This window comes from Larus michahellis, chromosome 10 (assembly GCF_964199755.1).
Source record: "Larus michahellis chromosome 10, bLarMic1.1, whole genome shotgun sequence".
NCBI classification, from domain to species: Eukaryota; Metazoa; Chordata; class Aves; order Charadriiformes; family Laridae; genus Larus; species Larus michahellis.
The window spans coordinates 16,834,843-16,856,627 of record NC_133905.1 but is presented as its reverse complement, the minus strand read 5'-3'; the positions used below and the strand labels follow the sequence as shown (position 1 = coordinate 16,856,627).

General features: G+C 63.7%; 2 protein-coding genes across 2 annotated transcripts; one reads left to right on the top strand and one right to left on the bottom strand.

Annotated features, from left to right (window-relative positions):
- The first annotated feature begins 257 nt into the window (after positions 1–257).
- On the top strand, positions 258–3,691 carry GNAT1 (G protein subunit alpha transducin 1). Its single transcript, XM_074602478.1, has 8 exons — positions 258–363; positions 1,867–1,909; positions 2,216–2,357; positions 2,432–2,589; positions 2,670–2,798; positions 2,884–3,013; positions 3,097–3,250; positions 3,501–3,691. The coding sequence occupies exons 1-8, from the start codon at positions 258–260 to the stop codon at positions 3,689–3,691; spliced, it is 1,053 nt and encodes a 350-aa protein (XP_074458579.1).
- Positions 3,692–4,988: 1,297 nt separating this feature from the next.
- On the bottom strand, positions 4,989–20,961 carry GNAI2 (G protein subunit alpha i2). The gene is made up of 9 exons (XM_074602756.1): positions 20,778–20,961; positions 12,508–12,550; positions 12,186–12,327; positions 11,659–11,819; positions 8,458–8,586; positions 7,223–7,352; positions 6,846–6,999; positions 6,140–6,347; positions 4,989–5,974 (listed from the first exon to the last, which is right to left on the bottom strand). The coding sequence occupies exons 1-8, from the start codon at positions 20,893–20,895 to the stop codon at positions 6,157–6,159; spliced, it is 1,068 nt and encodes a 355-aa protein (XP_074458857.1). The 5' UTR covers positions 20,896–20,961; the 3' UTR covers positions 4,989–5,974; positions 6,140–6,156.
- Positions 20,962–21,785: the final 824 nt, after the last annotated feature.

Below are 21,785 nucleotides of genomic sequence, written 5' to 3'. Positions count from 1 at the left end.
GGGAGGGCGAAGGCAGGGGGAGGGGGCCCCAGCTTAAGCCGCGGGTGCTGAGCGCAGCACCCTGCTGGGTGGCCCCCCGGGAACCTTGTCCCTGTCCTTGGCCCACATTGGGTGGGCGGTGGCGGTGGTGGCAGCAGTGGCAGTCGTCGGCGGGCGCAGGGAGGCGAGCGCTGGAGGCGGCGGGGGGCTGGAGCTCGGTTCCCATCCTGGTGCTGACCTCCAAGGAACGGGTGAGCCGCAGGGCCGTGGGTCCGAGGATGGGCGCCGGGGCCAGCGCTGAGGAGAAGCACTCCCGCGAGCTGGAGAAGAAGCTCAAAGAGGACGCTGAGAAGGATGCCAGGACCGTCAAGCTGCTGCTGCTGGGTATGGAGGGGGACAACACCCTAAGGGAGAGACCCATCCTTTGTGCATCTCACCCCAACAGCCCACCCAATGCTCTCTGACCCTTCAATCCAACCAGCCCACCCAATGCTCTCCTGGCCCCCAGATGCACTCCCAAACCCAACCACCCCACCCAATGTTTCCTTGACTCCCCCAGCACCCCTAAAACCAAGTAGCCCACCCCAACAGCACCCCCATTCCCAGGCAGCCCTAACCACCCCCCCCACCTCAACAGCCCACCCAATGTTTCCCTGATGCCTCCAGCACTCCTAAACCAAACCAGGCCACCCTGAGAGTGCCTTCAACAGCCTCCCGCTCCCAGGCACCCCTAAAACCAACCAACCCACCCCAACAGGCCACCCAAAGTTTCCCTGACCCCCCCCAAACCCAACCAGCCCAGCCCAAGAGTCCACTCAACAGCCCCCCCCCCTAAGCACCCCTAAACCCATCCAGCCCAACCTAATAACCCCCCCTAATGCTAATGTTTGCCTGACACATCCCCTGGCACCCCTAAACCCAAACAGCTCACCCCAACAGCCTCCAAACATTTCCCTCACCCCCCTAGCACCCCTAAAACCAAACAGCCCAACCCAACAGGCCCCCCCGTATTTCCCTGACACCCCCCCCCAGCACACCTAAGCCCAACCAATCTACCCCCAGAGCCCACCCAACATTTCCCTCTCCCCTCTGACACCCCCAAATTCAACCAGCCCACCCCAACAGCCCCCCATTCCCAGGCTTCACTAAACCAGCTCACTTCAACAGCCCCGACTCCCCCCGCCTCAGGCACCCCAAGCCCAACGACCCATCTCAATAGCCCACCCTAAGATCCCCCACCTTCCAGGTAGCCCCCAAACCCAACCAGCCCACTCAACATCCCCCCATTCCCAGGTACCCTGACCCCAACCAACCCATGTCAAGACCTTCACCAACACCACCTATGAACATCCCACCCCAGCATCACCCCCGCCATCCTCCCGGGCACCCCTGTGCAGCCCACACCACTGCCCCTCTGCCCAGCCCTGGGGTCTGTCCCCGCACCCCCCACAGTGCTACAGATCCGTCCCAGTCCCTCCCAGCTGTGCCAGTGGTGCCCAAGGGCTGGGATGGGCGGAGAGCAATGGCACCCATGGTCCCACCATGTCCAGAGCATCCCACCCCAGGGCACGTCCTCCTCTGCTGCCACAGGCTTGGGGCATCAGGTGGTGGGTGGTGGGGTTGCGATGCCACCGTGTCCCCTACCCCTCCCCTGGGTCCCCGAGAACGTCCCCAGCTGAGCCACCACAGATCCCATTAGTCACAGCGGCTCAGCCCAATCTTAATGCCCACTGGCACCAGGCTGTAATCCCCCCGCCCTGCGCCGCAGACCTGGCACAGCCACCAGTGACCCCTGACCGTGCCAGGGGCTCTCAGGGGGCCAGTGTGGGGCACAGCTGGGGGTGCCCATGCTGCAGGCACCACCATGACCCGTGCTTTGTCCCACAGGAGCAGGGGAGTCCGGGAAGAGCACCATCGTCAAGCAGATGAAGTAAGTGCCAGGGGTGACACTTGGACATGCCCCACTGTGCCACTTGCCTGTCCCACACAGCAGACACGGGGTACCCCTGTCCCACCGTGCCTGGCTCTGCCCCACACCACAACCGTGGCTTGCACCTACCTCAGCCCCACGCTGCAACCACGGGTGCCCCACCATGCCACAGTGCCCACCTCAGCTCCATGCTGCACCCATGGATGCCCCCATGCCACAGTGCCCACGTCAGCTCCATGCTGCACCCACGGGTGTCCCCCCACTTCACGGCGCCCAGCTCAGCCCCGTGTCCCCCTCCCTGGCCAGGATCATCCACCAGGATGGTTACTCACTGGAGGAATGCCTGGAGTTCATTGCCATCATCTACAGCAACACGCTCCAGTCCATGCTGGCCATCGTGCGGGCCATGAACACCCTCAACATCCAGTACGGGGACACAGCTCGCCAGGTGAGGGGCAGCCCATGCTGGGCACAGGGGTCCCCCCCAGCCCCCCGGCCCTGCTGAGACTCTCTCCCTTGTAGGATGATGCCCGCAAGCTGCTGCACCTTTCGGACACCATCGAGGAGGGCACCATGCCCAAGGAAATGTCAGACATCATTGGGCGGCTCTGGAAGGATGCGGGCATCCAAGCCTGCTTCGACCGTGCCTCCGAGTACCAGCTCAATGACTCGGCCGGCTAGTACGTGGGGTGGGGGAGTCTGGGTGGGGGGGTCTGGGGGGTGCCAATCCGTGTCTCATGCTTACCAAGTGCCTGGCCAGCTACTTGTCGGACCTGGAGCGCCTGGTGACCCCCGGCTACGTTCCCACGGAGCAGGACGTGCTGCGCTCCCGCGTCAAGACCACCGGCATCATCGAGACCCAGTTCTCCTTCAAAGACCTCAACTTCAGGTGGGGTCTGAGCCCCCGGTGAGGGCTGGGACTCAGGGGGTGCGCAGGAGTTGGGGGGATGCTGACCCCTCCTTGTCCTACCCAGGATGTTCGATGTGGGTGGCCAGCGCTCGGAGCGGAAGAAGTGGATCCACTGCTTCGAGGGGGTGACCTGCATCATCTTCATCGCGGCCCTCAGCGCCTATGACATGGTTCTGGTGGAGGATGACGAAGTGGTGAGGAAGGCACACCACCCCATAGCCCCTCCATCACGATGTGGAGGTCACCATGAGCCTGATGGGGTTGTGTCCTGCCGCAGAACCGCATGCACGAGAGCCTGCACCTCTTCAATAGCATCTGCAACCACCGCTACTTTGCCACCACCTCCATCGTCCTCTTCCTCAACAAGAAGGATGTCTTCCTGGAGAAGATAAAGAAGGCCCATCTCAGCATCTGCTTCCCCGACTATGACGGTGAGGGTGGCAGCAGCTCTCCCACCGGGTGCAGGCGGGTGGTGGTGGGGTGGTGGTGATGGGTTGGGTGCCAGCACCCTACAGCAGCCACCCACCAGGTGTCCTCAGCACCCCATGCAAGCGCTGCTGCACTAGCCTTGCTTATGGACCAAGCAAGGTTTGCCCACCGGGGGGAGCGCTGTGTGACGCTGGGCCAGCACCCATGGTGTGGGGGGACACCAGCCCAGGAGGGGACCCTGCTCACTACCAGGTCCCAACACCTACGAAGACGCGGGCAACTACATCAAGCTGCAGTTCCTGGAGCTGAACATGCGGCGGGACGTGAAGGAGATCTACTCCCACATGACCTGCGCCACCGATACCGAGAACGTCAAGTTCGTCTTCGACGCTGTCACTGACATCATCATCAAGGAGAACCTCAAGGACTGTGGGCTCTTCTGAGCCCCAGCCCCAGCGCCCCCTCCCCAGCCCTGGCCTCCCCCTCCCCTGGGGCCCAGACCCACCGCTGCCCCCCCCCTCCTCCGCAACCGTCTCCCCTTGCTCTGAACCCCTGGGATTTGACCCACTCAGCCCCAGACCCACACCTGGGTGGCCGGGCATGGCCCCACTCCCTCTCCCCACTACCCCTCCTACCGGCCAGCGCTGTGGGGCACCCAGTACTGCTGGCTACTGGGGGTCCCTGGGGGCTCCAGGTGCTGGGGGACACTGGGTGACCCTGGGTGCTGGATGCCCTTGGGTGCTGGGGTTCTCTGGTACCCGTGGAGGTGGGGGGGTGTTGAGGGTCCCTTGGATGCTGGGGGTCCCCAGTTACCCCTTGGAGCTGGGGGGTACTGGGGGTCCCTTGGGTGCTGAGGGTCCCTGAGTACCCCTTGGAGCTGGGGGGGGGTGGGTATTGGGCATCCCTTGGGTGCTGGGGTTCCCTGGGTATCCTTTGAAGCTCTCCTTGGGGTGCCTAGTACCCTTGGAGCTGGGGGGTGCTGGGGGTCTCCAGGAACCCTTGGAGCTGAGGGGTGCTGGGAGTCCCCAGCTGACCTTTGGCTCTGGAGAGGTTGGGGTCCCTTGGGTGCCCCTTGGTGCTGGGGGTCCCTTGGGGTGCTGCAGGGTGTTGGGGGGCCCTGGTACCCCTTCGGGTTGAGGGGTCCCCTGGGTGCCCCCTTGGAGCTGGGGGGTGCTGGGAGGTCCCTTGGATGCCCCCTTGGAGCTGGGGGGTGCTGGGGATCTCCAGGAACCCCTTGGAGCTGTGGGCTGCTGGGGTCCCTGGGGTGCTGCAGGGTGTCCATGGGTGCCCCCTGGAGCTGGGGGGTCCCTGTGGGCTGCTGGGTGCACGGGGTGCTAGATCTCACCTGAGGCCACAGGTCACTGGGTGTCCCCAAGAACTGCATGGTACCAGGGCCCCCCGGGTGCCAGGAACCCCTGGGTGCCACCATGCCCCTGCTGCCGGGCCAGGGGGTGGTCATGGCCCCCCAAGGCTGCTGAACCAGCACACCCGGGGCAGGGGGGCAGCCCCCCAGCAACATCCCAGCTCCCTCCCAGAGGGTCCCACTGATGCCCCCACCCCCCACCCCCAGGGGATGCTACTGGGTGATGCCAGCCCTCCCTGTGTCCCCTTCCCACCCTGGGGACCCCCCAGCCCTCCCACAGAGGTGAAGCACCCATGCCCCCCCACCCCCAAGTCACAGAGCCGGGGGTGGGGCGGGGCGTGTGTGTGTCTATATGGTTTTTTTCTCTCTTTTTTTTTTCCTTTCTACATTTTATTATTTCAAACCATGTGAACAAGTCGGTAAAACATCCCGTGGGAAAAGCGAGGCCGCGGGCACCGGCTGAGGGGGCCCCCCCCCCCACCATCACCACCCACGGACTGGGAGGCAGGGGGACACACACAGCGGGGGCCGCTCTGTACAGCGGGCTCTCCTCGCCCAACGCAACAGCTAGCCCTACAAAACTAGGCTTAGAAAGGGGGGGGGGGGAGAAGCAGGGGGGGGGGATACAGGCAGCGGGCAGCACCCCCCTGCCCACCCTCCTGCCCAGCCGCTGCCCACCGGGGCTGCCCGTCCCTCGGGGCAAGGTGGGGGGACAGTGAGGGGGAGTGGGGTATGGACCACCCCCCTCACCCCGCCAAGGCACACGGTTGGGGGGGGGCGTGGGCTGGCCACGGAGGACGCCGCCACCACGTAGCACTTGATGCTTTTAAATAGTTTGGTAAAAATATTTCTTTAAAAAGCAACCTGGCCCCAGCCGGTGTGGTGTGAGTTTGGGTTTTTTTTTTGCGCCGTTTTTGGAGGGGGAGGGGGAGCGTTGCCTTTTTTTTTTTCTTTTTTTTTTTCTTTCTTTTCTGGTTTACTAAATGGAATGTTGTCGGTGGTGTTTGCGGCCAGGTGGGTGTCCCCGAGGGGACCCCCGCGTCCCCCCCTGTGCCAGCAACACTCGCAATGTAAACAGTGAATGAAGGGTGGAGGGGAGGGCTGGAGCGGTTTGGGGGTTTAAAAACCAAGATGAAAACCTCATTTTCCTCAGGAAGGCAGAAAGGGTGACGCCGGCGAGGAGGAGGAGGAGGATGGGGAGGGGGGGGGACGGCGAGCCAGGGCGGCGGGGGGGACACGGGCCCTGCCACCATGCTGGCACCCAAAAAGTCTCTTTATGGGGTGGGGGCAAAGGGATGAATCCAAAGAGAAGCAGGAGTGGGGAGGTGGCACGGTCCTTCCTTCGCCGGCGTGGCCGGGGGTCCTAGGAGAGAGTAAGAGGTGAGTTGGGGGGCGCTGGGAACAGGGGGGGCACGGGGACCCCCTGCCAGCCTGTGCCATTGCAGGACAGCAGGCAGCGCCTGTCCCAGCCCCAGAGGGTGCTCCGTGACCACCCATTTAGGGGGCCACCACAGGGACCACCACCCACCTGGGCAGTGCCGGCCCTCAGAAGAGCCCGCAGTCCTTCAGGTTGTTTTTGATGATGACGTCGGTGACGGCGTCAAAGACGAACTGCACGTTCTTGGTGTCGGTGGCGCAGGTGAAGTGGGTGTAGATCTCCTTGGTGTCCTTCCGCTTGTTCAGGTCCTCGAACTTGCTCTGGATGTAGCTGGCCGCCTCGTCATACTTGTTGGCCCCTGGGGAGGAGGAGACGCTGGGCTTGCCCTGCGGTTGCCTGGGGAACCCCCCCCCTCGCCATGGGCACCGAAGGGGTGAGGAAGCGGCTTCGTTCCCCCTGCCAGTGCCCTGATGCTGAATTGATGCTCCTCAGGCACAATGAGCCTCAGCTCACCCCGCCCAGGGCTGCTGCCCCTTGTCGTCCTCCCTGCCTCATCTTCCCCCATCTCCAGGGCCAGCCCAAACACCACCGCACCCCACCTGCTGCCCCAACACACCGCTCCTCAGGCAGAGGAGAACCAGCATCTCCAACCCCACCATCTCCATCCCCGGTACCTCCATCCCCAGCACCTCCATCCCCACCGTCTCCACCCCCACCGTCTCCACCCCCACCGTCTCCACCCCCACCGTCTCCATCCCCAGCACCTCCATCCCCACTGTCTCCACCCCCACCGTCTCCATCCCCACCATCTCCTGCTACATCACCTGGGGGGGGACACCGAGGGACCCTGCGGTACCTGTGTACTCAGGGAAGCAAATGGTCAGGGAGCTGTGCACGATCTTCTCCTCAAAGAGGTCCTTCTTGTTGAGGAAGAGGATGATGGATGTGTCTGTGAACCACTTGTTGTTGCAAATGCTGTCGAACAGCTTCATGCTCTCGTGCATGCGGTTCTGGCAGGGGAGATGACGGCCTGAGCCAGGCAGGGACCCCCACGCAGTGACCACCCTACTGCTGCCCAACCTGCTGTCCCCTGTGCGCAGGGAACGCTGAGGGCCCTGCAAGACTTGGGCCACACTGGTCAGGGCACTGGTGGCCACCAGAGGAGGGGGTGCTCCCACAGTGCCCCAAAAAATGGGACAGCTCACAGCATCGGCTCCGTTCCCCTCAACTCACCATCTCCTCGTCTTCAGCCAGCACCAGGTCGTAGGCGCTCAGGGCCACGCAGAAAATGATGGCTGTCACCCCCTCGAAGCAGTGGATCCACTTCTTCCGCTCCGAGCGCTGGCCGCCCACGTCGAACATCCTGGGCAGGGAGGCAGCGTGGCGCTGGGCAGCAGCTCCCAGCCCCCTGGCTCTCACCCCGCTCCCTGCCTCAGTTTCCCTGGCTGCCCGGAGCAGGAGCTGGGCGGGCAGAGCATGGCATCTCTGCCCCAGGGGTTTTGCTGCTGCCGCGGATCTGCCCCAGCACCCACTGCTCATCCCAGGTGGTACCCGGGATTATTTCCCAGCTGGACCAAATCCCCACCATAAGATGGGGCAGGATCAGACCACCTTTTCCCAGACCGTGCCAGCGCAATTGTCCGTGGAGCCAGGCTCCAGGAGATGCTCTCGGAGACCCGACACAGCAAGGGGAGCCACCGGTGCTCGGCTGAGCAGCCGGGGGCTCAGCGGGATCACAGGGGCTCAGGGGATGATCCCAGGGCACCGCATGTCTCTCCCGCTGCCGGCAGCAGAGGATGCCCTGCCTCCATGGAGGAAGAGCCCGGCAGCAGCCCCACGTCCATCACCAACCGCCTGGCTCCCCCCGGGCCACCCTCTCTGCCTTGTTGCTGCCTCCAAAGCACGGCCCTGGTGATGCCCACCCAAGCACGGCCATCCAACCGGAGTGGGCACAGGGGTCCCCGCAAGCCCCCCACGCTCGGGGAGGAGACCAGCAGATCTTTCCACCCAACAGAGCCCAGCAGCTCTGTTGCAAAGTGACTAAATCCCCCGGGATGTGCCCGATGCCAGCTTTTTGCCTTGGAAACCAATTTCCCACGGGTTTTCAGTGGAAAGCAACGCCGGGATGCCAGCAGGCAGCGGTGATGGTTCCTGACCCCGAGAACCCCCGGCTCCTGCCCAGCACCCTTCCCACGGCGGAAGCCACGTCACGGCACCCGGAGCCGCCTTCCCCCTTCCCTCCTCGCCAGAGGCTGGATCCGCCCCCGGGCCGAGCCCTGCGAGGCGTTTTTGAGGCTGCTCCAGCTATTTCAGCAGTTTCCGCTCTCTCCGAAGCAGCGGCTCCCGCCATGAGCAAAGCCTGGGCGGCGGGAGCTCGGTGCATCACGCAAGCAGGATCCAGCCCGGCACGGGGAGGAAGGGAGGGGTTTTTTTTGGAAAAAGGCTAAAAGGGAAAGGGTCAGACATACTTGAAGTGCAGGTCCTTGAAGGTGAAGTGGGTCTCTACGATGCCGGTGGTCTTCACCCGGGTGCGCAGCACGTCCTGCTGGGTGGGGATGTAGTCGGCACGGGCTATCCTCTCCAGGTCGTTCAGGTAGCTGGGGAGGGAGCAGAAAGGCACTGGGGAAGCTGGACCAGGGGGCACAACCTGCCCAAATCCCACAGGGCACCCCCCATACCCCCCCAGGGACCCCTCCCCACACCTCGGCATCGCCTATTCGGGGTGGGCAGCACTGAGCCGGGCAGCCCAAGGGACTCCACCCCCACCCCGGGGACCCCCGCCACCCCTGCCCGTGTAGGGGTGACAAGGGGATGCAGAGGAACGAGGGCTCGGGGGCCGAGCAGGGGACGCAGCCGGGGCTGGGGGGCTCCCCCCCGGTTTCCCCCGGCCATTTGCACGGAGGGAAACAGGGAGAGGAAAGTATTCAGTGCTATGGCAACCGGCCGCAGCGCCGGCGGAAACAATCGATGGCGCCGTGCCATTTATAGTCAAAAAACACAAAGGGCCCGGCATCCTGGGAGGAAGCGGGAGGCGGGCGGCCGGAGGGATGGAGGGCAGCGTGGCTGGGGGGATGCTGCCCACCCTGAGCCCCCCAACCCCGGGGCGGCATCACCTGCCAGGCTGTGCCAGACCCCGGCTGCTGATGGCAGCGGTGGCTGTGGCTCCGTCCCCAAGCAACCGCCGGACCCACCAGGTGGGATCAAGGCGGGTTTCGATTTCTCCAGCTCACATTGCTTTAATTGGGTTATTATAAACAGGCACCTTTAAGCAAATTAGGCTTGCGCTACTTAAAGCCTTTGCAGCCCCGTAATCTGGTGAAAGCCAGATTACAGCTCGTGAGGCCATGGGGAGCCCCGGCTCTGGCGGCAGTGCGGATGCTCCCGCCGGGAAGCCCTCCGGTGTGCCGGGGCAGAGCTGGAGCTGCAGGTGCCCCAGGACCCCCGCTGCCAGTGGGGAGGGCGGGGGAGCCATCACACTGCCGCCGCGGAGCAGCTCAAAAACAGCCGGAAACACACGCGGCCTCCGGCTGACAAAAAAACAGGAAACACCGTGGCAGGGCCCTGCGCGGCGCTGGCGGCACTCGGACCTCACACACAGCCCCGGGGTGCTGCCGAGAGCCCACCCCGGCACCCTGAGCTCCGGGCACCCCAAGGGGCTGCCGGGGAGGAGGCTAGGGGTGCATGGGGGGGCTGCGTGCTGAGCACGGGGCTCCTCGTCCCCAGGGTGCCCCGTGCCGGTGGCACCGCAGGCACAGCACCATCCCCCCTAGGATGGATGGGGCATTGGCCACCAGCACCTCTGTGGGGCTGGAGAAAGGCTGGAGCAAGGGCTCGAGGTGGCTCCTCAGGAATCCTTGTCCAACGCCCGCCATGTGCCAAGCGCTCTATAAATGCGCTTCGCAGCGACACTCGATTTGCAGGCACTTTGCAGACGCGTTTGCACGAACTGTGCGTGTGTGAGAGGCGCCAGGCTCCTGCCGGCTCTGCCGTGCCCCCAGAGCAGCACCCACGGCACAGCGCAGCGCTGCCAGGGAAACACCGGCGCTGGCTGGGGGGCGATGGGGCTGAGCAGAGAGGGGCTGGGGGGCGATGGGGCTGAGTGGGAGAGGGCATGGGGAGGGCAGGCTGGGGCTGGGGGGCAGTGGGGCTGAGTGGGAGAGGGGCTGGGGGGAGATGGGGCTGAGCAGAGAGGGGCTGGGGGGAGATGGGGCTGAGTGGGAGAGGGGCTGGGGGGTGATGGAGCTGAGCAGAGAGGGGCTGGGGGTAGATGGGGCTGAGTGGGAGAGGGGCTGGGGGGTGATGGAGCTGAGCAGAGAGGGGCTGGGGGGAGATGGGGCTGAGTGGGAGAGGGGCTGGGGGGTGATGGAGCTGAGCAGAGAGGGGCTGGGGGTAGATGGGGCTGAGCGCGAGAGGGGCTGGGGGGAGATGGGGCTGAGTGGGAGAGGGCATGGGGAGGGTGGGCTGGGGCTGGGGGGTGATGGGGCTGAGCAGGAGAGGGGCTGGAGGGAGATGGGGCTGGGGGGCGATGGGGCTGAGCAGAGAGGGGGCTGGGGGGCGAGGGAGCTGAGCGGGAGAGGGGCTGGGGGGAGATGGGACTGAGTGGGAGAGGGCATGGGGAGGGCGGGCTGGGGCTGGGGGGCGATGGGGCTGAGCAGAGAGGGGGCTGGGGGGCAAGGGAGCTGAGCGGGAAAGGGGCTGAGCGCGAGAGGGGCTGGGGGGCGGTGGGGCTGAGCAGGAGAGGGGCTGGGGAGGGCTGGCTGGTGCCGGGCAGGAGGAAGCGAAAGCTGCAGGCGCCGGAGGAAAGCGCCGGCAAGGAGCTTCTCTGGGGTCGGCGCTTGCTTTCCTGCAGCCTCTTCCCCCCACTGATCTCGGTGCAGAAGAGGGACCCGCCAGTGCCAAGGCCGGGGGGGACAGCTGGGCTGGCATGCGGGGGCACCAATCAGCCCCCAGGATGGCGGTGAGCCCCAAGAGCGCTCAACCCCTGGCAGGACCAGCACTTGCGGGGGTTTCTGCTCATCACTATGATCCCCCCCCGGCACTGCTTTGCTGTGAGGGGTCTGGGCAGGGAGGGCAGGCAGGAGGGCACCATGCGAGCCGAGCGCAGCCTCGGCCGCACTGCCCTCACCAGCGATCATACTTTAGGCAGATTAACTTATTTAATAAATCTCTTCAGGGATAAACCCAACCAGATGCAGGCAATTTATCTACCTAACACCAGTTTGATGGCTAATACGCCAGCATAAAGCCAAGTCCTTCCACGTAACCTCATTTAAAAAGAAAAAGAAAACCCTCTTGTGCATCCCGTTCAGATATACGGGTCCCCAGTGCTTTCTCTGGGGCTTTTCCTTGCCTTCATGGCCCATGCCCACAGGCAGGCAGCACCCCTGGCTGTGCTGACATGGGGGGAGCCACCTCAGGGATGCCAGGGGAGAGCATCCCTGGGGAAGAGCAGTGGCTGAGGGGGATGCCAGGGGATGCAGCACCCCGCCAGAGGAGGAAACAGCTTTCGAAACATCCGCCTTCCCAGTTCTGCCCCGGCTCAGCCCCGGCGCCAGGGTGGGAAGTGGCAGCACCAGCCCCCGGGGGGATTTTCTCTTGCTCAATGAAAGCAATGCAGCCCATGGGGCTCGGACCCAGCTGAGCCGGGGGAGAGGAGCAGGGATACTCACTAGGCAGCGGAGTCATTCAGTTGGTACTCTCGGGAGCGGTTAAAACAAGCCTGGACCCCGTTGTCAGCCCACAGTCTCCGGATCACGTTGGCCAGGTCCTCCGGCATGATGCCCTGCTCCTCGGCAGTGCAGGAGAGCGCAAACAGCTGCCGAGCGTCATCCTGCAGGGAAAAAACAGGGATCAAGCATCGGCACAGGGTTCTCAAAGCTCCCTCTGCCCCAAAGGACCTGACCAGAGCCCACCGTGTCCCACCAGGAAAGCAGGGCAGGAGCTGCAGCAGTGGATGGGGATGAGATCCAAGGGAAGCAGCAGGATCCCCACCCCTGCACCCAGCAGGCCACACGTGGGTCATGCTTTGGGTCCCCCCCAACCCTCAGCACCAGGGACAGGAGGTCACAGCCAGCCAGGGAGCAACAGGGCTTGGGCAGGGACACCCTTAATCCTGGTCCAGCTTTGGGCACATCTGCTTTTGCCCCCCAAGGACCCCCACCCCTGCCAGGCACGGCAGGAGCAGGAGGGCACCCACCGCTCTGGTGGAGTCTCCAAAGTCAATCTGCAGGTTCCCCATCGCCTTGATGATGGCCATGATGGACTGGATGGTGTTGCTGTAAACCACGGCTTTGTACTGCCGGCACTCCTCCTCTGAATAGCCATCCTCATGGATGATCCTGGGGCAGGAGAGAGACACAGGCAAGGTCAGCCCTTTGCGGGGCACCCTGGGGTGCTGCTCCCCACCCATGCTCTGCAGCAGCACCGATGGGGACCCTTCCCCAGCTGCCAACAGTTTCACAGCCAGCGGCCAAGGTCTGCGTGGCGTTGGCCGCAGTGATGGTGTGGGGACCACTCACTTCATCTGTTTGACGATGGTGCTCTTCCCAGACTCGCCGGCACCTGCAGAGAAATGAAAAGGGGGGGATTAGCAGTGAGGTGCTGCCCGAAGCCAGGGACCCCCACCCTTCTGGGACCCCCCAGCCCCGGGAGGGAGGGCAGCGGGTGCCTCAGCCATTGAAGAAGAGCTCCCAGTGTTAGCCACAGCAGATGCCTGGATGAGCACTGGGAACGTCAGGGCCAAGAAAGGGGGACAAAAAGGGGAGCCTCGTGGGGGGAACCTTGCAATAGCTCCCGAGGGGAGAAATGGCACCTGCCCTGGGCCAGGAAAATGGCATCAACGCACTAACGTTTGCCCCATGGTCCTGGGATGCCGCAGCCAAGACGACTCCTGGCTTCGGCTGAGCTTGGGGACCCCCTGTGATGGCACCCCCTGCCCATCGCCTGCCACCACAGCTCCAGGCAGAGCCTGAGCTTAGCTGCTGCATCCCGCATCCCGCATCCCTGTTGTGCCAGGGAACGATGGAGCACTACCCTCACCGTGTGCCCACGGTTGGAGCCAGCAGCAGCCAGGATGCGGAGATGCCGATGCCACCAGGTTGGGGGGGGGGGAGGGGGCAGGTACCCGAAGCTGAGCACCCTAGGGAACGCGGGAAGAAGCTGCCACCTCCGCCAGCCAGCTCGAGCGAATCCCGGCGGGATCAGCCGCCCCCGGGTTGCTTTTTAAATAGCGCGCACTTCCCAGCCTGCCAGGCCCCCTGCCCCAGCGGCGGAGGTGGCTGCCAGCAGGGAAAGCCGGTGGCTTTGGGAGTGGGTTTACTTTTCAGCATCCGAACGTGGGATGCCAGGGGTTCAGAGAGGACAGCTAGGGTGCCTAAGGCTCCCCCTCCACCACCCTGTCCCGCCTTGGGAGATGTCACCCACCCCTGCACAGGCAACGTACAGCTCCTGGCCCAGCCCTCCCTCCCCGGGCTGGGGGCGAGGAAGGAGCAAAGTCACCCGGCTGCAGAAAAGGGGAAGCTCAAAGGGGAAGCTGACAGGGATGGCGCATGTTCCTTGTCCCCTCTCCGCACAGGGAGTGCCATCGAGATGGATGAGCGCCCAGCTCGCCTCACCCCGGAACCCCGAGCAGGATGAGCCCCCCTTTGTCCGGGGACCTGCCTCCAGGTGCCAACGCCGGGGGATCCCCCAGAGCCGAATCCATCCCTGTGCCCTCTCCCACCCCTCGGGGGTCCCTGTGCCACCGCCCTCAGCCACGGAGCTGCCCTTACGGGGGGCCCCAAGCAGCGGCGGCAGGGCTGTGCCAGCACGGCCGCAGAGGGGGAAGACAGATTACAGAGGAGGGGAAAAAAAAAAAATTTAAAAAAAAAAAATTAAAAATGGAGATTATGCTAAAATTAACCAGGAAAAACAGAGCCCGTCATGCCAGCTGAGACATGACGGCAGGGAGCAAATGCCTGCTGCCCCTGCCCCTGCCACCGGCATGAATGGTGATGGGCACGGACCCCCACGGACATCGCTCAGGGCACAGAGCCCCCCAAGGCTGGGGCCGTATTGAGGCTACAGACCCCAAATTTACTGCCACGACCACCCCGCTCCACGGTTTCCACACTGTATGTGCTTTGCCCAGCCCTGAGGTCAGCTTTCGGCTCGGTGGGGGCTCCCTGGCGCTGCCGCCCCAGCCTCCCCCCGGCGTCCTCAGGATGCTGACGCGGCACCCGGCACAGCCTGGCCAGCGCGGCCGGCATTCGTGGTCAGCCCTGGCAGCTCCCGCCCGGAGCTGGGAGCAGGGTGGAGGGGGGCGGGGGTGGTGGGGGGGAAGGACTCAGCATATTCCTTCATTTTTTCCATGAAATATCTCTGGTTTCTGGCAACGCTGCCCTGTACCGCCAGGCTGGGCAGCATCCCCAGACAGGGAAACTGAGGCACAGAGCGAGAGAGGCCCCTGCAGCCACACTGATGGGGCTTATCAGCATCCCTGGGACGAGGTGCCAGGCAATCGTCCCCCAGCCTCCTGCTCTGCCTGACCCTGTCTGCCATTCCCTCCCTATCCAGCACCCTTCCTGCCCCCCTACAAAGCAAGCACGGCAGAGGGGAAGGGTTTCCAATCCCCGGAAAACCCGGGCTGCCGTCCATTCAGCCCCAAAACAATCCCCGGGCAGGGCGCCAGCTGCCAGCTTCCACCCTCCTGCCCAAAGCAGGCAGGAGGCAGGCAGCACCAGAGGGGCTATGCATCCTTTGGACCCCCCCACACTGGCCAGGCACTTGTGGGGGGACACGGAGAGAAGCCCCCCACCATGGGATGACCCCATGGCTGGGCTTCCTCCATCCCTGCCCGCTCCCTGCCCTTCCTGCGACCGGGCAGCGCTCATTCCCACAGCGGCGCCTGTCAAAAAATAGGAGGCGAGCTCTCTCCCTGGCTGATTCCTCCCTTTTTTTTCGTTAAAAAATAATCAGCGGCGAAAAATTTATTTAGCCAACGTATATTTTGCAGCCCGCGATTTAAGATGCTTTCTGGCCAGTGTATATTTAATGCCATATATTTAAGGAGCTGGTCAGGCTTCAGGGTCCGCCTCACCCCGCATCGCCGAGAGGGGATTTTCCATCTTGCTGCACCATCCTGGTTTATGCCTTCAAATATCCAGGCGTGGATGGAAGCAATGCACAGCTGGAAAATTCTCCTTATTACGAGGGAGAAGCTGGAATTCAATCCACCGGCGGGTCTGGAGCCATCCCCATCACCGGCACCCGCAGCCCCGTTCCCCAGCCACTGTGCCAGCAAGTTTTCCCGGCCCGGCAAACGGCAGCTATTATTTGAGTGTGGATTTACTGATGGTTTTTACCGCCACAGAAACTCGCCGATCGCCTTCCCTGCAGGACGGAGGGACAGCTGGACAGGGGGACAGCTGCGGAGCCCACCCCCCTCGGCACTGTGGGATCCCCACCATCAAACGGGACTTCCAAAGGTGTGGGATAAAAGCAGAGTTACCCTAAGGACTCAGAAAACAATAATAAAAAGAGATTCCCCTCGACATTTTCCTTCCTACCCAAAATAGATGGAAAATTGCTGTAAAAATAATTGCCTTTTTTTTTTTTAAAAAAAAAAAAAAACCCACAGCGACACAGGGCGTTTTTCCCTGGGGCCGTCCCGTTCCGGCACGAGGCTGGCTGCTTCCCAGGAGGAGCCCGTGCATCAGCAGCTGGTGGGATGCCACGTCCCCAGGCAGGACCCCCAAAAACTGGGGGGCACTGGAGAGGCATGGACCCCCCTGTCCAAGGCAGCCGATGAAGACACAGAAAAAAAACCAAAAAACCACAAAAATAAATAAAATAGAAATAAATCGGCAGAGGGAAGGACGTTTGGAGCACACGGGGGAGGAGGAGGTGGGCAGGGGATGGTTCCCTTGGGGGAGCTCCGCAAACGTACCCCCAGTGCCAACAAGGGCCGCTGGTGTTCGCAAGCCGGACAAAACTGTCCTTGTGCCAGGCTTTTTTCCAGGAATCCCGGAACTTTGCTGCTCTGTTTCTGCCCCTGCTGTAGCCAGGGTGGTCCCTCTCCCTTCTCCCGCTCCCCTGGCACCAGCTCCCTCCGTGCCCCCACCCCCGACCCCAGCTGTGCTGGCACCCGGGGGGCTGGGAAGAGCCCCCCCCTCAGCATCGAGCTGTCCCCTCCTCCTGCACACGATTGGGGTTACCGGCGTCAATTTTGGGGCTCAGCCCTAGAAAAGGGGATTCCTGAAGACCGTCACCCAACGCGTCCCCCCAGCCGCTCTGGGCACGGGGAACCCCACGATGCTCCCCGCATTCCCACACAAATATCCGGACCGGCTCCGGAGAGCTGACCCCAGCAGTGCCATGTCCCTGAGTGCCACCATCCCCTCCATCCCGCCCTGTCGGGGTAGGGGCTCACCCGCTGGCACAGCTGGGATGCCGCCGGCACCCTGCTACCCCCCAGCCTGGGTTTTCCGGCAGCGGGGATGGAGGATTACTCAGGCTTCCCCACACACACACAACTCCGGTGATTCAGCCAGCCTCCGGCCCGGAAACCCGCGCTCCGGCCCGGAGCAGGAAACCCAGTGGCTGTGGAGAGGCCAGCCCAGCCCCGGCTATGGCAGCGATGCTCAGGGACACCACCATCCTGGCCCCAGCACCCGCCGGCACCTGCCGCCCTGCCCGTGGGACACCTTCTTGTGTAAAGCTAAATAGGTAAAGCAATATATATATATATGCTTTTTAATATATTTATAAATCAATTTTCATATTGCTCCATACAAAAGAGCAATATATATATACCAAAAGTAATATATATATATTTTAAAAAATATTTTTAATGCATATATGTAAAATAATATATAAAATATATACATGTAAGCCTTCTGCCTCTCCTGGCCAAAGCCTAAGTGCTCATCTCGGAGCAGAGAGCAGCCGCCTGCACCTGGGACATCACCAGTGGGGACATCGGGGTGACCCATCCCAGGACCTGGGTGCCAGCTTCCTTCCTCCCATCCCATCCCATCCCATCCCAAGCCTGGCCACCAGCTCTGGAGGGCTGGATGTGGACCCCCCCGGATATAACGGCACCCAGCTCTTCCCTGCTCGTCCCTACCACAACACCTCCTGGTCCGTGGCCAGAAACACCACCGGGCCCGCACCCGCGCTCCCACCAAAAGGAGGACCTGATCCCCCACCACCACCCCGGGGCTGGGGCAGGAGGGAGGAGAAAAAACCCCAAACCCCGAGGCAGGACAAAGTGCAGCAAACCCAGCCGCTCGCACGCAAGCCCAGGGCAGCGCCGGGACAACACGGCCTCCGAAAGTCGCAGCTGGTCCCTCCCTTCCTCTATTTTTATGCAAGCACCGAAAAAAAAAAATAAAATACAAAGCTGCAGAGCCCTGCCCCGGCCACCCTCACCCCAGCGACCGGCTCGCCCAGGCAGGATCTCGTACAGGCAGCTGCCTGCGTGACCTACCCCGGTGCGAGCCAGCCCGGGTGGGGTGCAAGAGGAGCATCCTCATCCCCGGGTGTGCACCTCCAGCACCGAACACCATCAGGGACCATTGACATGATCAACTCACCAGTGCCTTCCCCCCACCCCAGGTGCCCTCGCAGCCTCTAACGCCTCCTGAGCAGCCGAGAAATCCTTTTTGCTTTCCTAATCCTCCAAAGGAAGATAAGGAATTAGCTTGGAAGGTGGGCAACCGCTTGCCTACTACTGGTCCTACATCCCCCCCCCCGGAGCATCCCGGCTCCCACGGCCTGGACCCAACTTCCAACAGCTGCCCAGCAGAAACAGCCAGCAACTTTGAGCCCTGGTGATGCCCAGGAGCCAACGGTGGCACCGGGAGCTGCCGGCAGCACCGCTGCACGGGGTGGATGCTCCAGGGCTGGGGACCTTCAGGTGCCGGTGGCAGCTCCCAGCCTCTCCCAGCACCGAAACCTCAGGAGATTGTTGGCGCCAAGCCGAGGCGGCTTCACCGGTCACCCCCCAAGCCCTTGGTGGTGCCAATGGCTGGCATGGTCCTGAGGTCCCGGTGCCACGCCGACGCCAAGACCCACGCTCACTCCTCGCACCATGTCCTGCCCGGCTGCACCGGTGGTTGCAAGCCGTAGTACAGCACGAGACACCGGCAAAATCCACGCGGCGCTTGGAAAAGGCATCCCCTCTTCGTGCTGCAGGCTGATGCGGCACCAAGGGTGAAACCATTTTCCTCCCTAATTTTTTCCTCCTGAATTTTGCTGTGACGATCTCTTTTTTTTTTTTTTCCCCTCCTTATTTTTTTGGGGAAAAAAAAAAAAGCAGTAGGAAGGGCAGGCAGCAGGGATGCCAGGAGCATCCCCTCAGCCCCACGTCCCCACCTCGAGGGGTTTTTGTGGAGGGGGGGAATGCCGCGAGCAGCAGCCCCTGGGGGACAATGCCGGCCCCACCTCCCCAGCCGCTCCCGGATGCCTTGGGAGGATTTTCTGGCTGTGGCTCGGCTCGGAAATGGGCAGTAGTGACCCAAACCTCCGGTGCTATTTACACCTGAACAGCTGTGAGGGGAAAAAATAAATGTTAAAAAAAAATTAAAAAAAAAAAAAAAAGAAAAAAGAGTTGTTTTGCTCTATTTTTGGCTTTAGAAACCAGCTGGGATCAGAAATGCCGCTCGTAAATGCTGGCCCTGGCAGAAGGGATGCATCCGTTCTCCTCCTCCTCCTCCTCCTGCCTCTGCTTCGGCACAGAGCGGGACACGGGGAGTGGGGTGCCAGCCAGCCAGCCCACGCCGCAATCCTCGCCGACTGGCGAGCCCCTGGTGATGCTCAGCACCACCCCGGCTCCCCCAGCCCGGGCACCCAATGCCGACGGCGCCGGGGTAATGCTGCCCATCCCGGCTGGTCCCCGGAGCCCTGCAGGAAGGAGGTGCCAACCCCCCCGTCCGGCTGCAACCCCCGGCACCGTTATTTCACGCCGGGCAGCGGTGGGCGAAGAGCAGCATGGCCCCAGCTCACGGCAAAGGCGGGGGGACACCACGTGTTTCCCCACCAGCCTGCAAACCCCGTGGGGTTTCGCTCCGCCGGCGCCTTCCCCTCCCCAGAAAAAAAAAAACGGTGAGTCCCGGCGTTGGTGCAGACCCCCACCCAGCACCCCCTTTCCCAAGGACGGGGTTTGCATGATGCTCATCCTGAGGCAAAAATAAAATAAAAATTGAAATAAAATAAAAGAAAACCCCCAAAAGCGCTCTGTTGAACGAGCGTTTCAAGGCGTTAACTACGTATTTCTCAAGGCAGGCAGGGGTTGAGCAAATAAAGGGCTGCCGGATTTCGGCGTGACTTCCTGCTGCCGGCGGCTTCCTCCGCCGACGGCGACGAGCCGAAAGACATTTTCTGACGGCGCTCCCTCCCCAAGAAGCAGCAGCCGGGGATTTCGAACCCCGTCCCATGTCCCCAGCCGCCCCCCGTGGGAGCCCCACACCCTCCTGCATCCCACCCGGAGCCAGGCGCTCCCTGGGAATTTCGGAAAGGGAAGAGAAAAAAAAAAAAAACCAAACAAAAACCAACCCCAACTGGCAGTTATTAAAAAAAAATATAATAAATTAAAATAAATAAGTGGCTGCCTTGCCCGCAGGCGCAGGGTAGGTCTGTGAACGCCCACGGGAGCATCGCCGGGCGCTTTGAAGAGCGCGAGCGGCCCGTTATCAGTATGGAAATGGGGTATCCGTGGGGTACTGGCTGTGGGCAGCACATGGGGCAGAGCCGGCTGCCTGAGCCACCCAGACCCCCACAGCGAGGGGAGGGTGACAGCGGGATGGAGGGGCTTGGGCCCATCCCGGTACCCTGGTAGCAGCAGTGGGTGGCTGTTGGCCCCGTTACCTCCACCGCAGCCGGCCGGGGCGGGGGGAGCCCACGGAGGGGTCCCCCGGGGGTCCCAGGCAGGCAGGATGGGGTGCCCAGGCTTGTGGGGTCTTCGCTGGGGGGGGTGGGGGGGGCAGCCAAGAGGAGGGTGGGGATACCCCCGCTTGCACCCCCGAGGGATGGATGCCAACAGGGTTGGGGGGACGGAACCGCAGTGGGGTGGTGGGGTGGGGCCGGCACTCCCACTTCTGGGGGGAACCCCAGGGCCCGGGGTGGGGCTGGCACCCTGCTCCTGGGGGACACCCAAGGCTCACTGCAGGGCCAGCAGCCCACTCCGGGGGCAGGGGATCCCCGAATCCTGGGGTGGGGCTGGCACCCCACTCCAGAGGGGATCTCCAAAGCCTGGGATACGTCCGGCATCCCGCTCCAGAGGGGATGCCCAAGGCCTGCTGCAGGGCCAGCATCCCGCTGCTTTGGGGGGTGGGGTGGGATTCCTGGAGGCTGGGATGGGGTTGACACCCCACCCCTGGGGGAGATCCTCAAAGCCTGGCGTGGGGCCAGCACCCCACCCCTGATGGGGATCCCCAAGGCCTGGGGTGGGGCCAGCACCCCACTCCTGGGGGGGCACCCGGAAGCCTAGGGCGGGGGGAAGCCCCCCCCAACTGCCGGGGGGATCTCCGGAGACCGAGATGGGGCCAAGACCCCACTGCGGGGCGGGGGGGGAGACCCCGAAACCCGGGCTGGGCCCAGCATCCCACTCCTGGGGGATGTCCGGGGCGGGGCCGGCACCCCCGCGGACCGGTACCCGGGGTCGCTCCGGTGCGGGGCCGGGAGCGGCGGGGTTGTCCCGGGGGGATGTCCCGGGGGGGGTGTCCCGATGGGGGGACCGGGGAGTGTCCCGAGGAGGGGGGAGTGTCCCCGGTGGGGGTGGGGAGTGGGGGGATGTCCCGGGGGGTCTCACCCAACAGCAGCAGCTTCACCTCCCGCGCCGCCTTCTCGCCGTCCTCCCGCAGGTTCTTGTCGATCATGCGGGAGCGCTCGGCGGCCGCCTTGTCCTCGGCGCTCACGGTGCAGCCCATGGCGGCGGCGGCGGCGGCGGCTGCCTGCGCGCGGCCGCGGCTCTGCCCTGCCCGCCCCGCCGGGGGGCGGGGCCAGGGGGAGGGCGGGGCCGGGAGGGCGGGGGCAAGGGGGCGGAGCCAAGGGGGCGGAGCCAATAAGGGGCAGGGCCAAGAGTGCAGAGGGGGCGGGGCTTCATCCCCGAGCGGCGCGACCGGCCCCCAGGCGGCAGCGCCGGGCACCGGCGGGCCGTGTGGTACAGTGTGCCCCGGGAAAGGCAGGTGGTGGGGCGCAGTGTGCCCCGGGACAGGCAGGCACCAGCCACGGTGTGCCCCGGCACAGGCGGGTGGTGGGGCGCAGTGTGCCCCGGGACAGGCAGGCACCAGCCACGGTGTGCCCCGGGACAGGCGGGTGGTGGGGCACAGTGTGCCCTGGGGCAGGCAGGCGTGGGGCCACGGTGTGCCCCAGGACAGGTGGGCACTAGCCTCGGTGTGCCCTGGGGCAGGCAGGCATGGGGCCTCGGTGTGCCCTGGGACAGCCAGGAGATGGGTCACAGTGTGCCCCGGGACAGGCGGGCACCAGCCATGGTGTGCCCCAAGACAGGTGAGTGAAAGGCCATGGTGTGCCCCAGGACAAGCAGGTATTGGGCCATGGTGTGTCCTGGGACAGGCAGGTGAAGGGCCATGGTGTGCCCCGGGACAAGCAGGCATTGGGCCATGATGTGTCCTGGGACAGGCGTGTGGTGGGTCATGGTGTGCCCCAGGATAGATGGGCGCCAGCCACAGTGTGCCCCGGGACAGGTGGCCATTGGGCCACAGTGTGTCCTAGGACAGGCGTGCGGTAGGTCATGGTGTGGCCCAGGACAGACAGGCACCAGTCATGTGTGCCCCGAGACAGCCAAGCAATGGGTCAC

Coding starts and splice junctions, on each gene's coding strand:
- GNAI2 (XM_074602756.1), bottom strand. CDS start 20,895: ATGGGCTGCACCGTGAGCGCCGAGGACAAGGCGGCCGCCGAGCGCTCC. Junction 12,328..12,507: donor ACCATCGTCAAACAGATGAA/GTGAGTGGTCCC, acceptor CTCCTGCCCCAG/GATCATCCATGAGGATGGCT. Junction 8,587..11,658: donor CTGAATGACTCCGCTGCCTA/GTGAGTATCCCT, acceptor CTCCCTCCCCAG/CTACCTGAACGACCTGGAGA.
- GNAT1 (XM_074602478.1), top strand. CDS start 258: ATGGGCGCCGGGGCCAGCGCTGAGGAGAAGCACTCCCGCGAGCTGGAG. Junction 2,590..2,669: donor CTCAATGACTCGGCCGGCTA/GTACGTGGGGTG, acceptor GTGCCTGGCCAG/CTACTTGTCGGACCTGGAGC. Junction 3,251..3,500: donor CTGCTTCCCCGACTATGACG/GTGAGGGTGGCA, acceptor GCTCACTACCAG/GTCCCAACACCTACGAAGAC.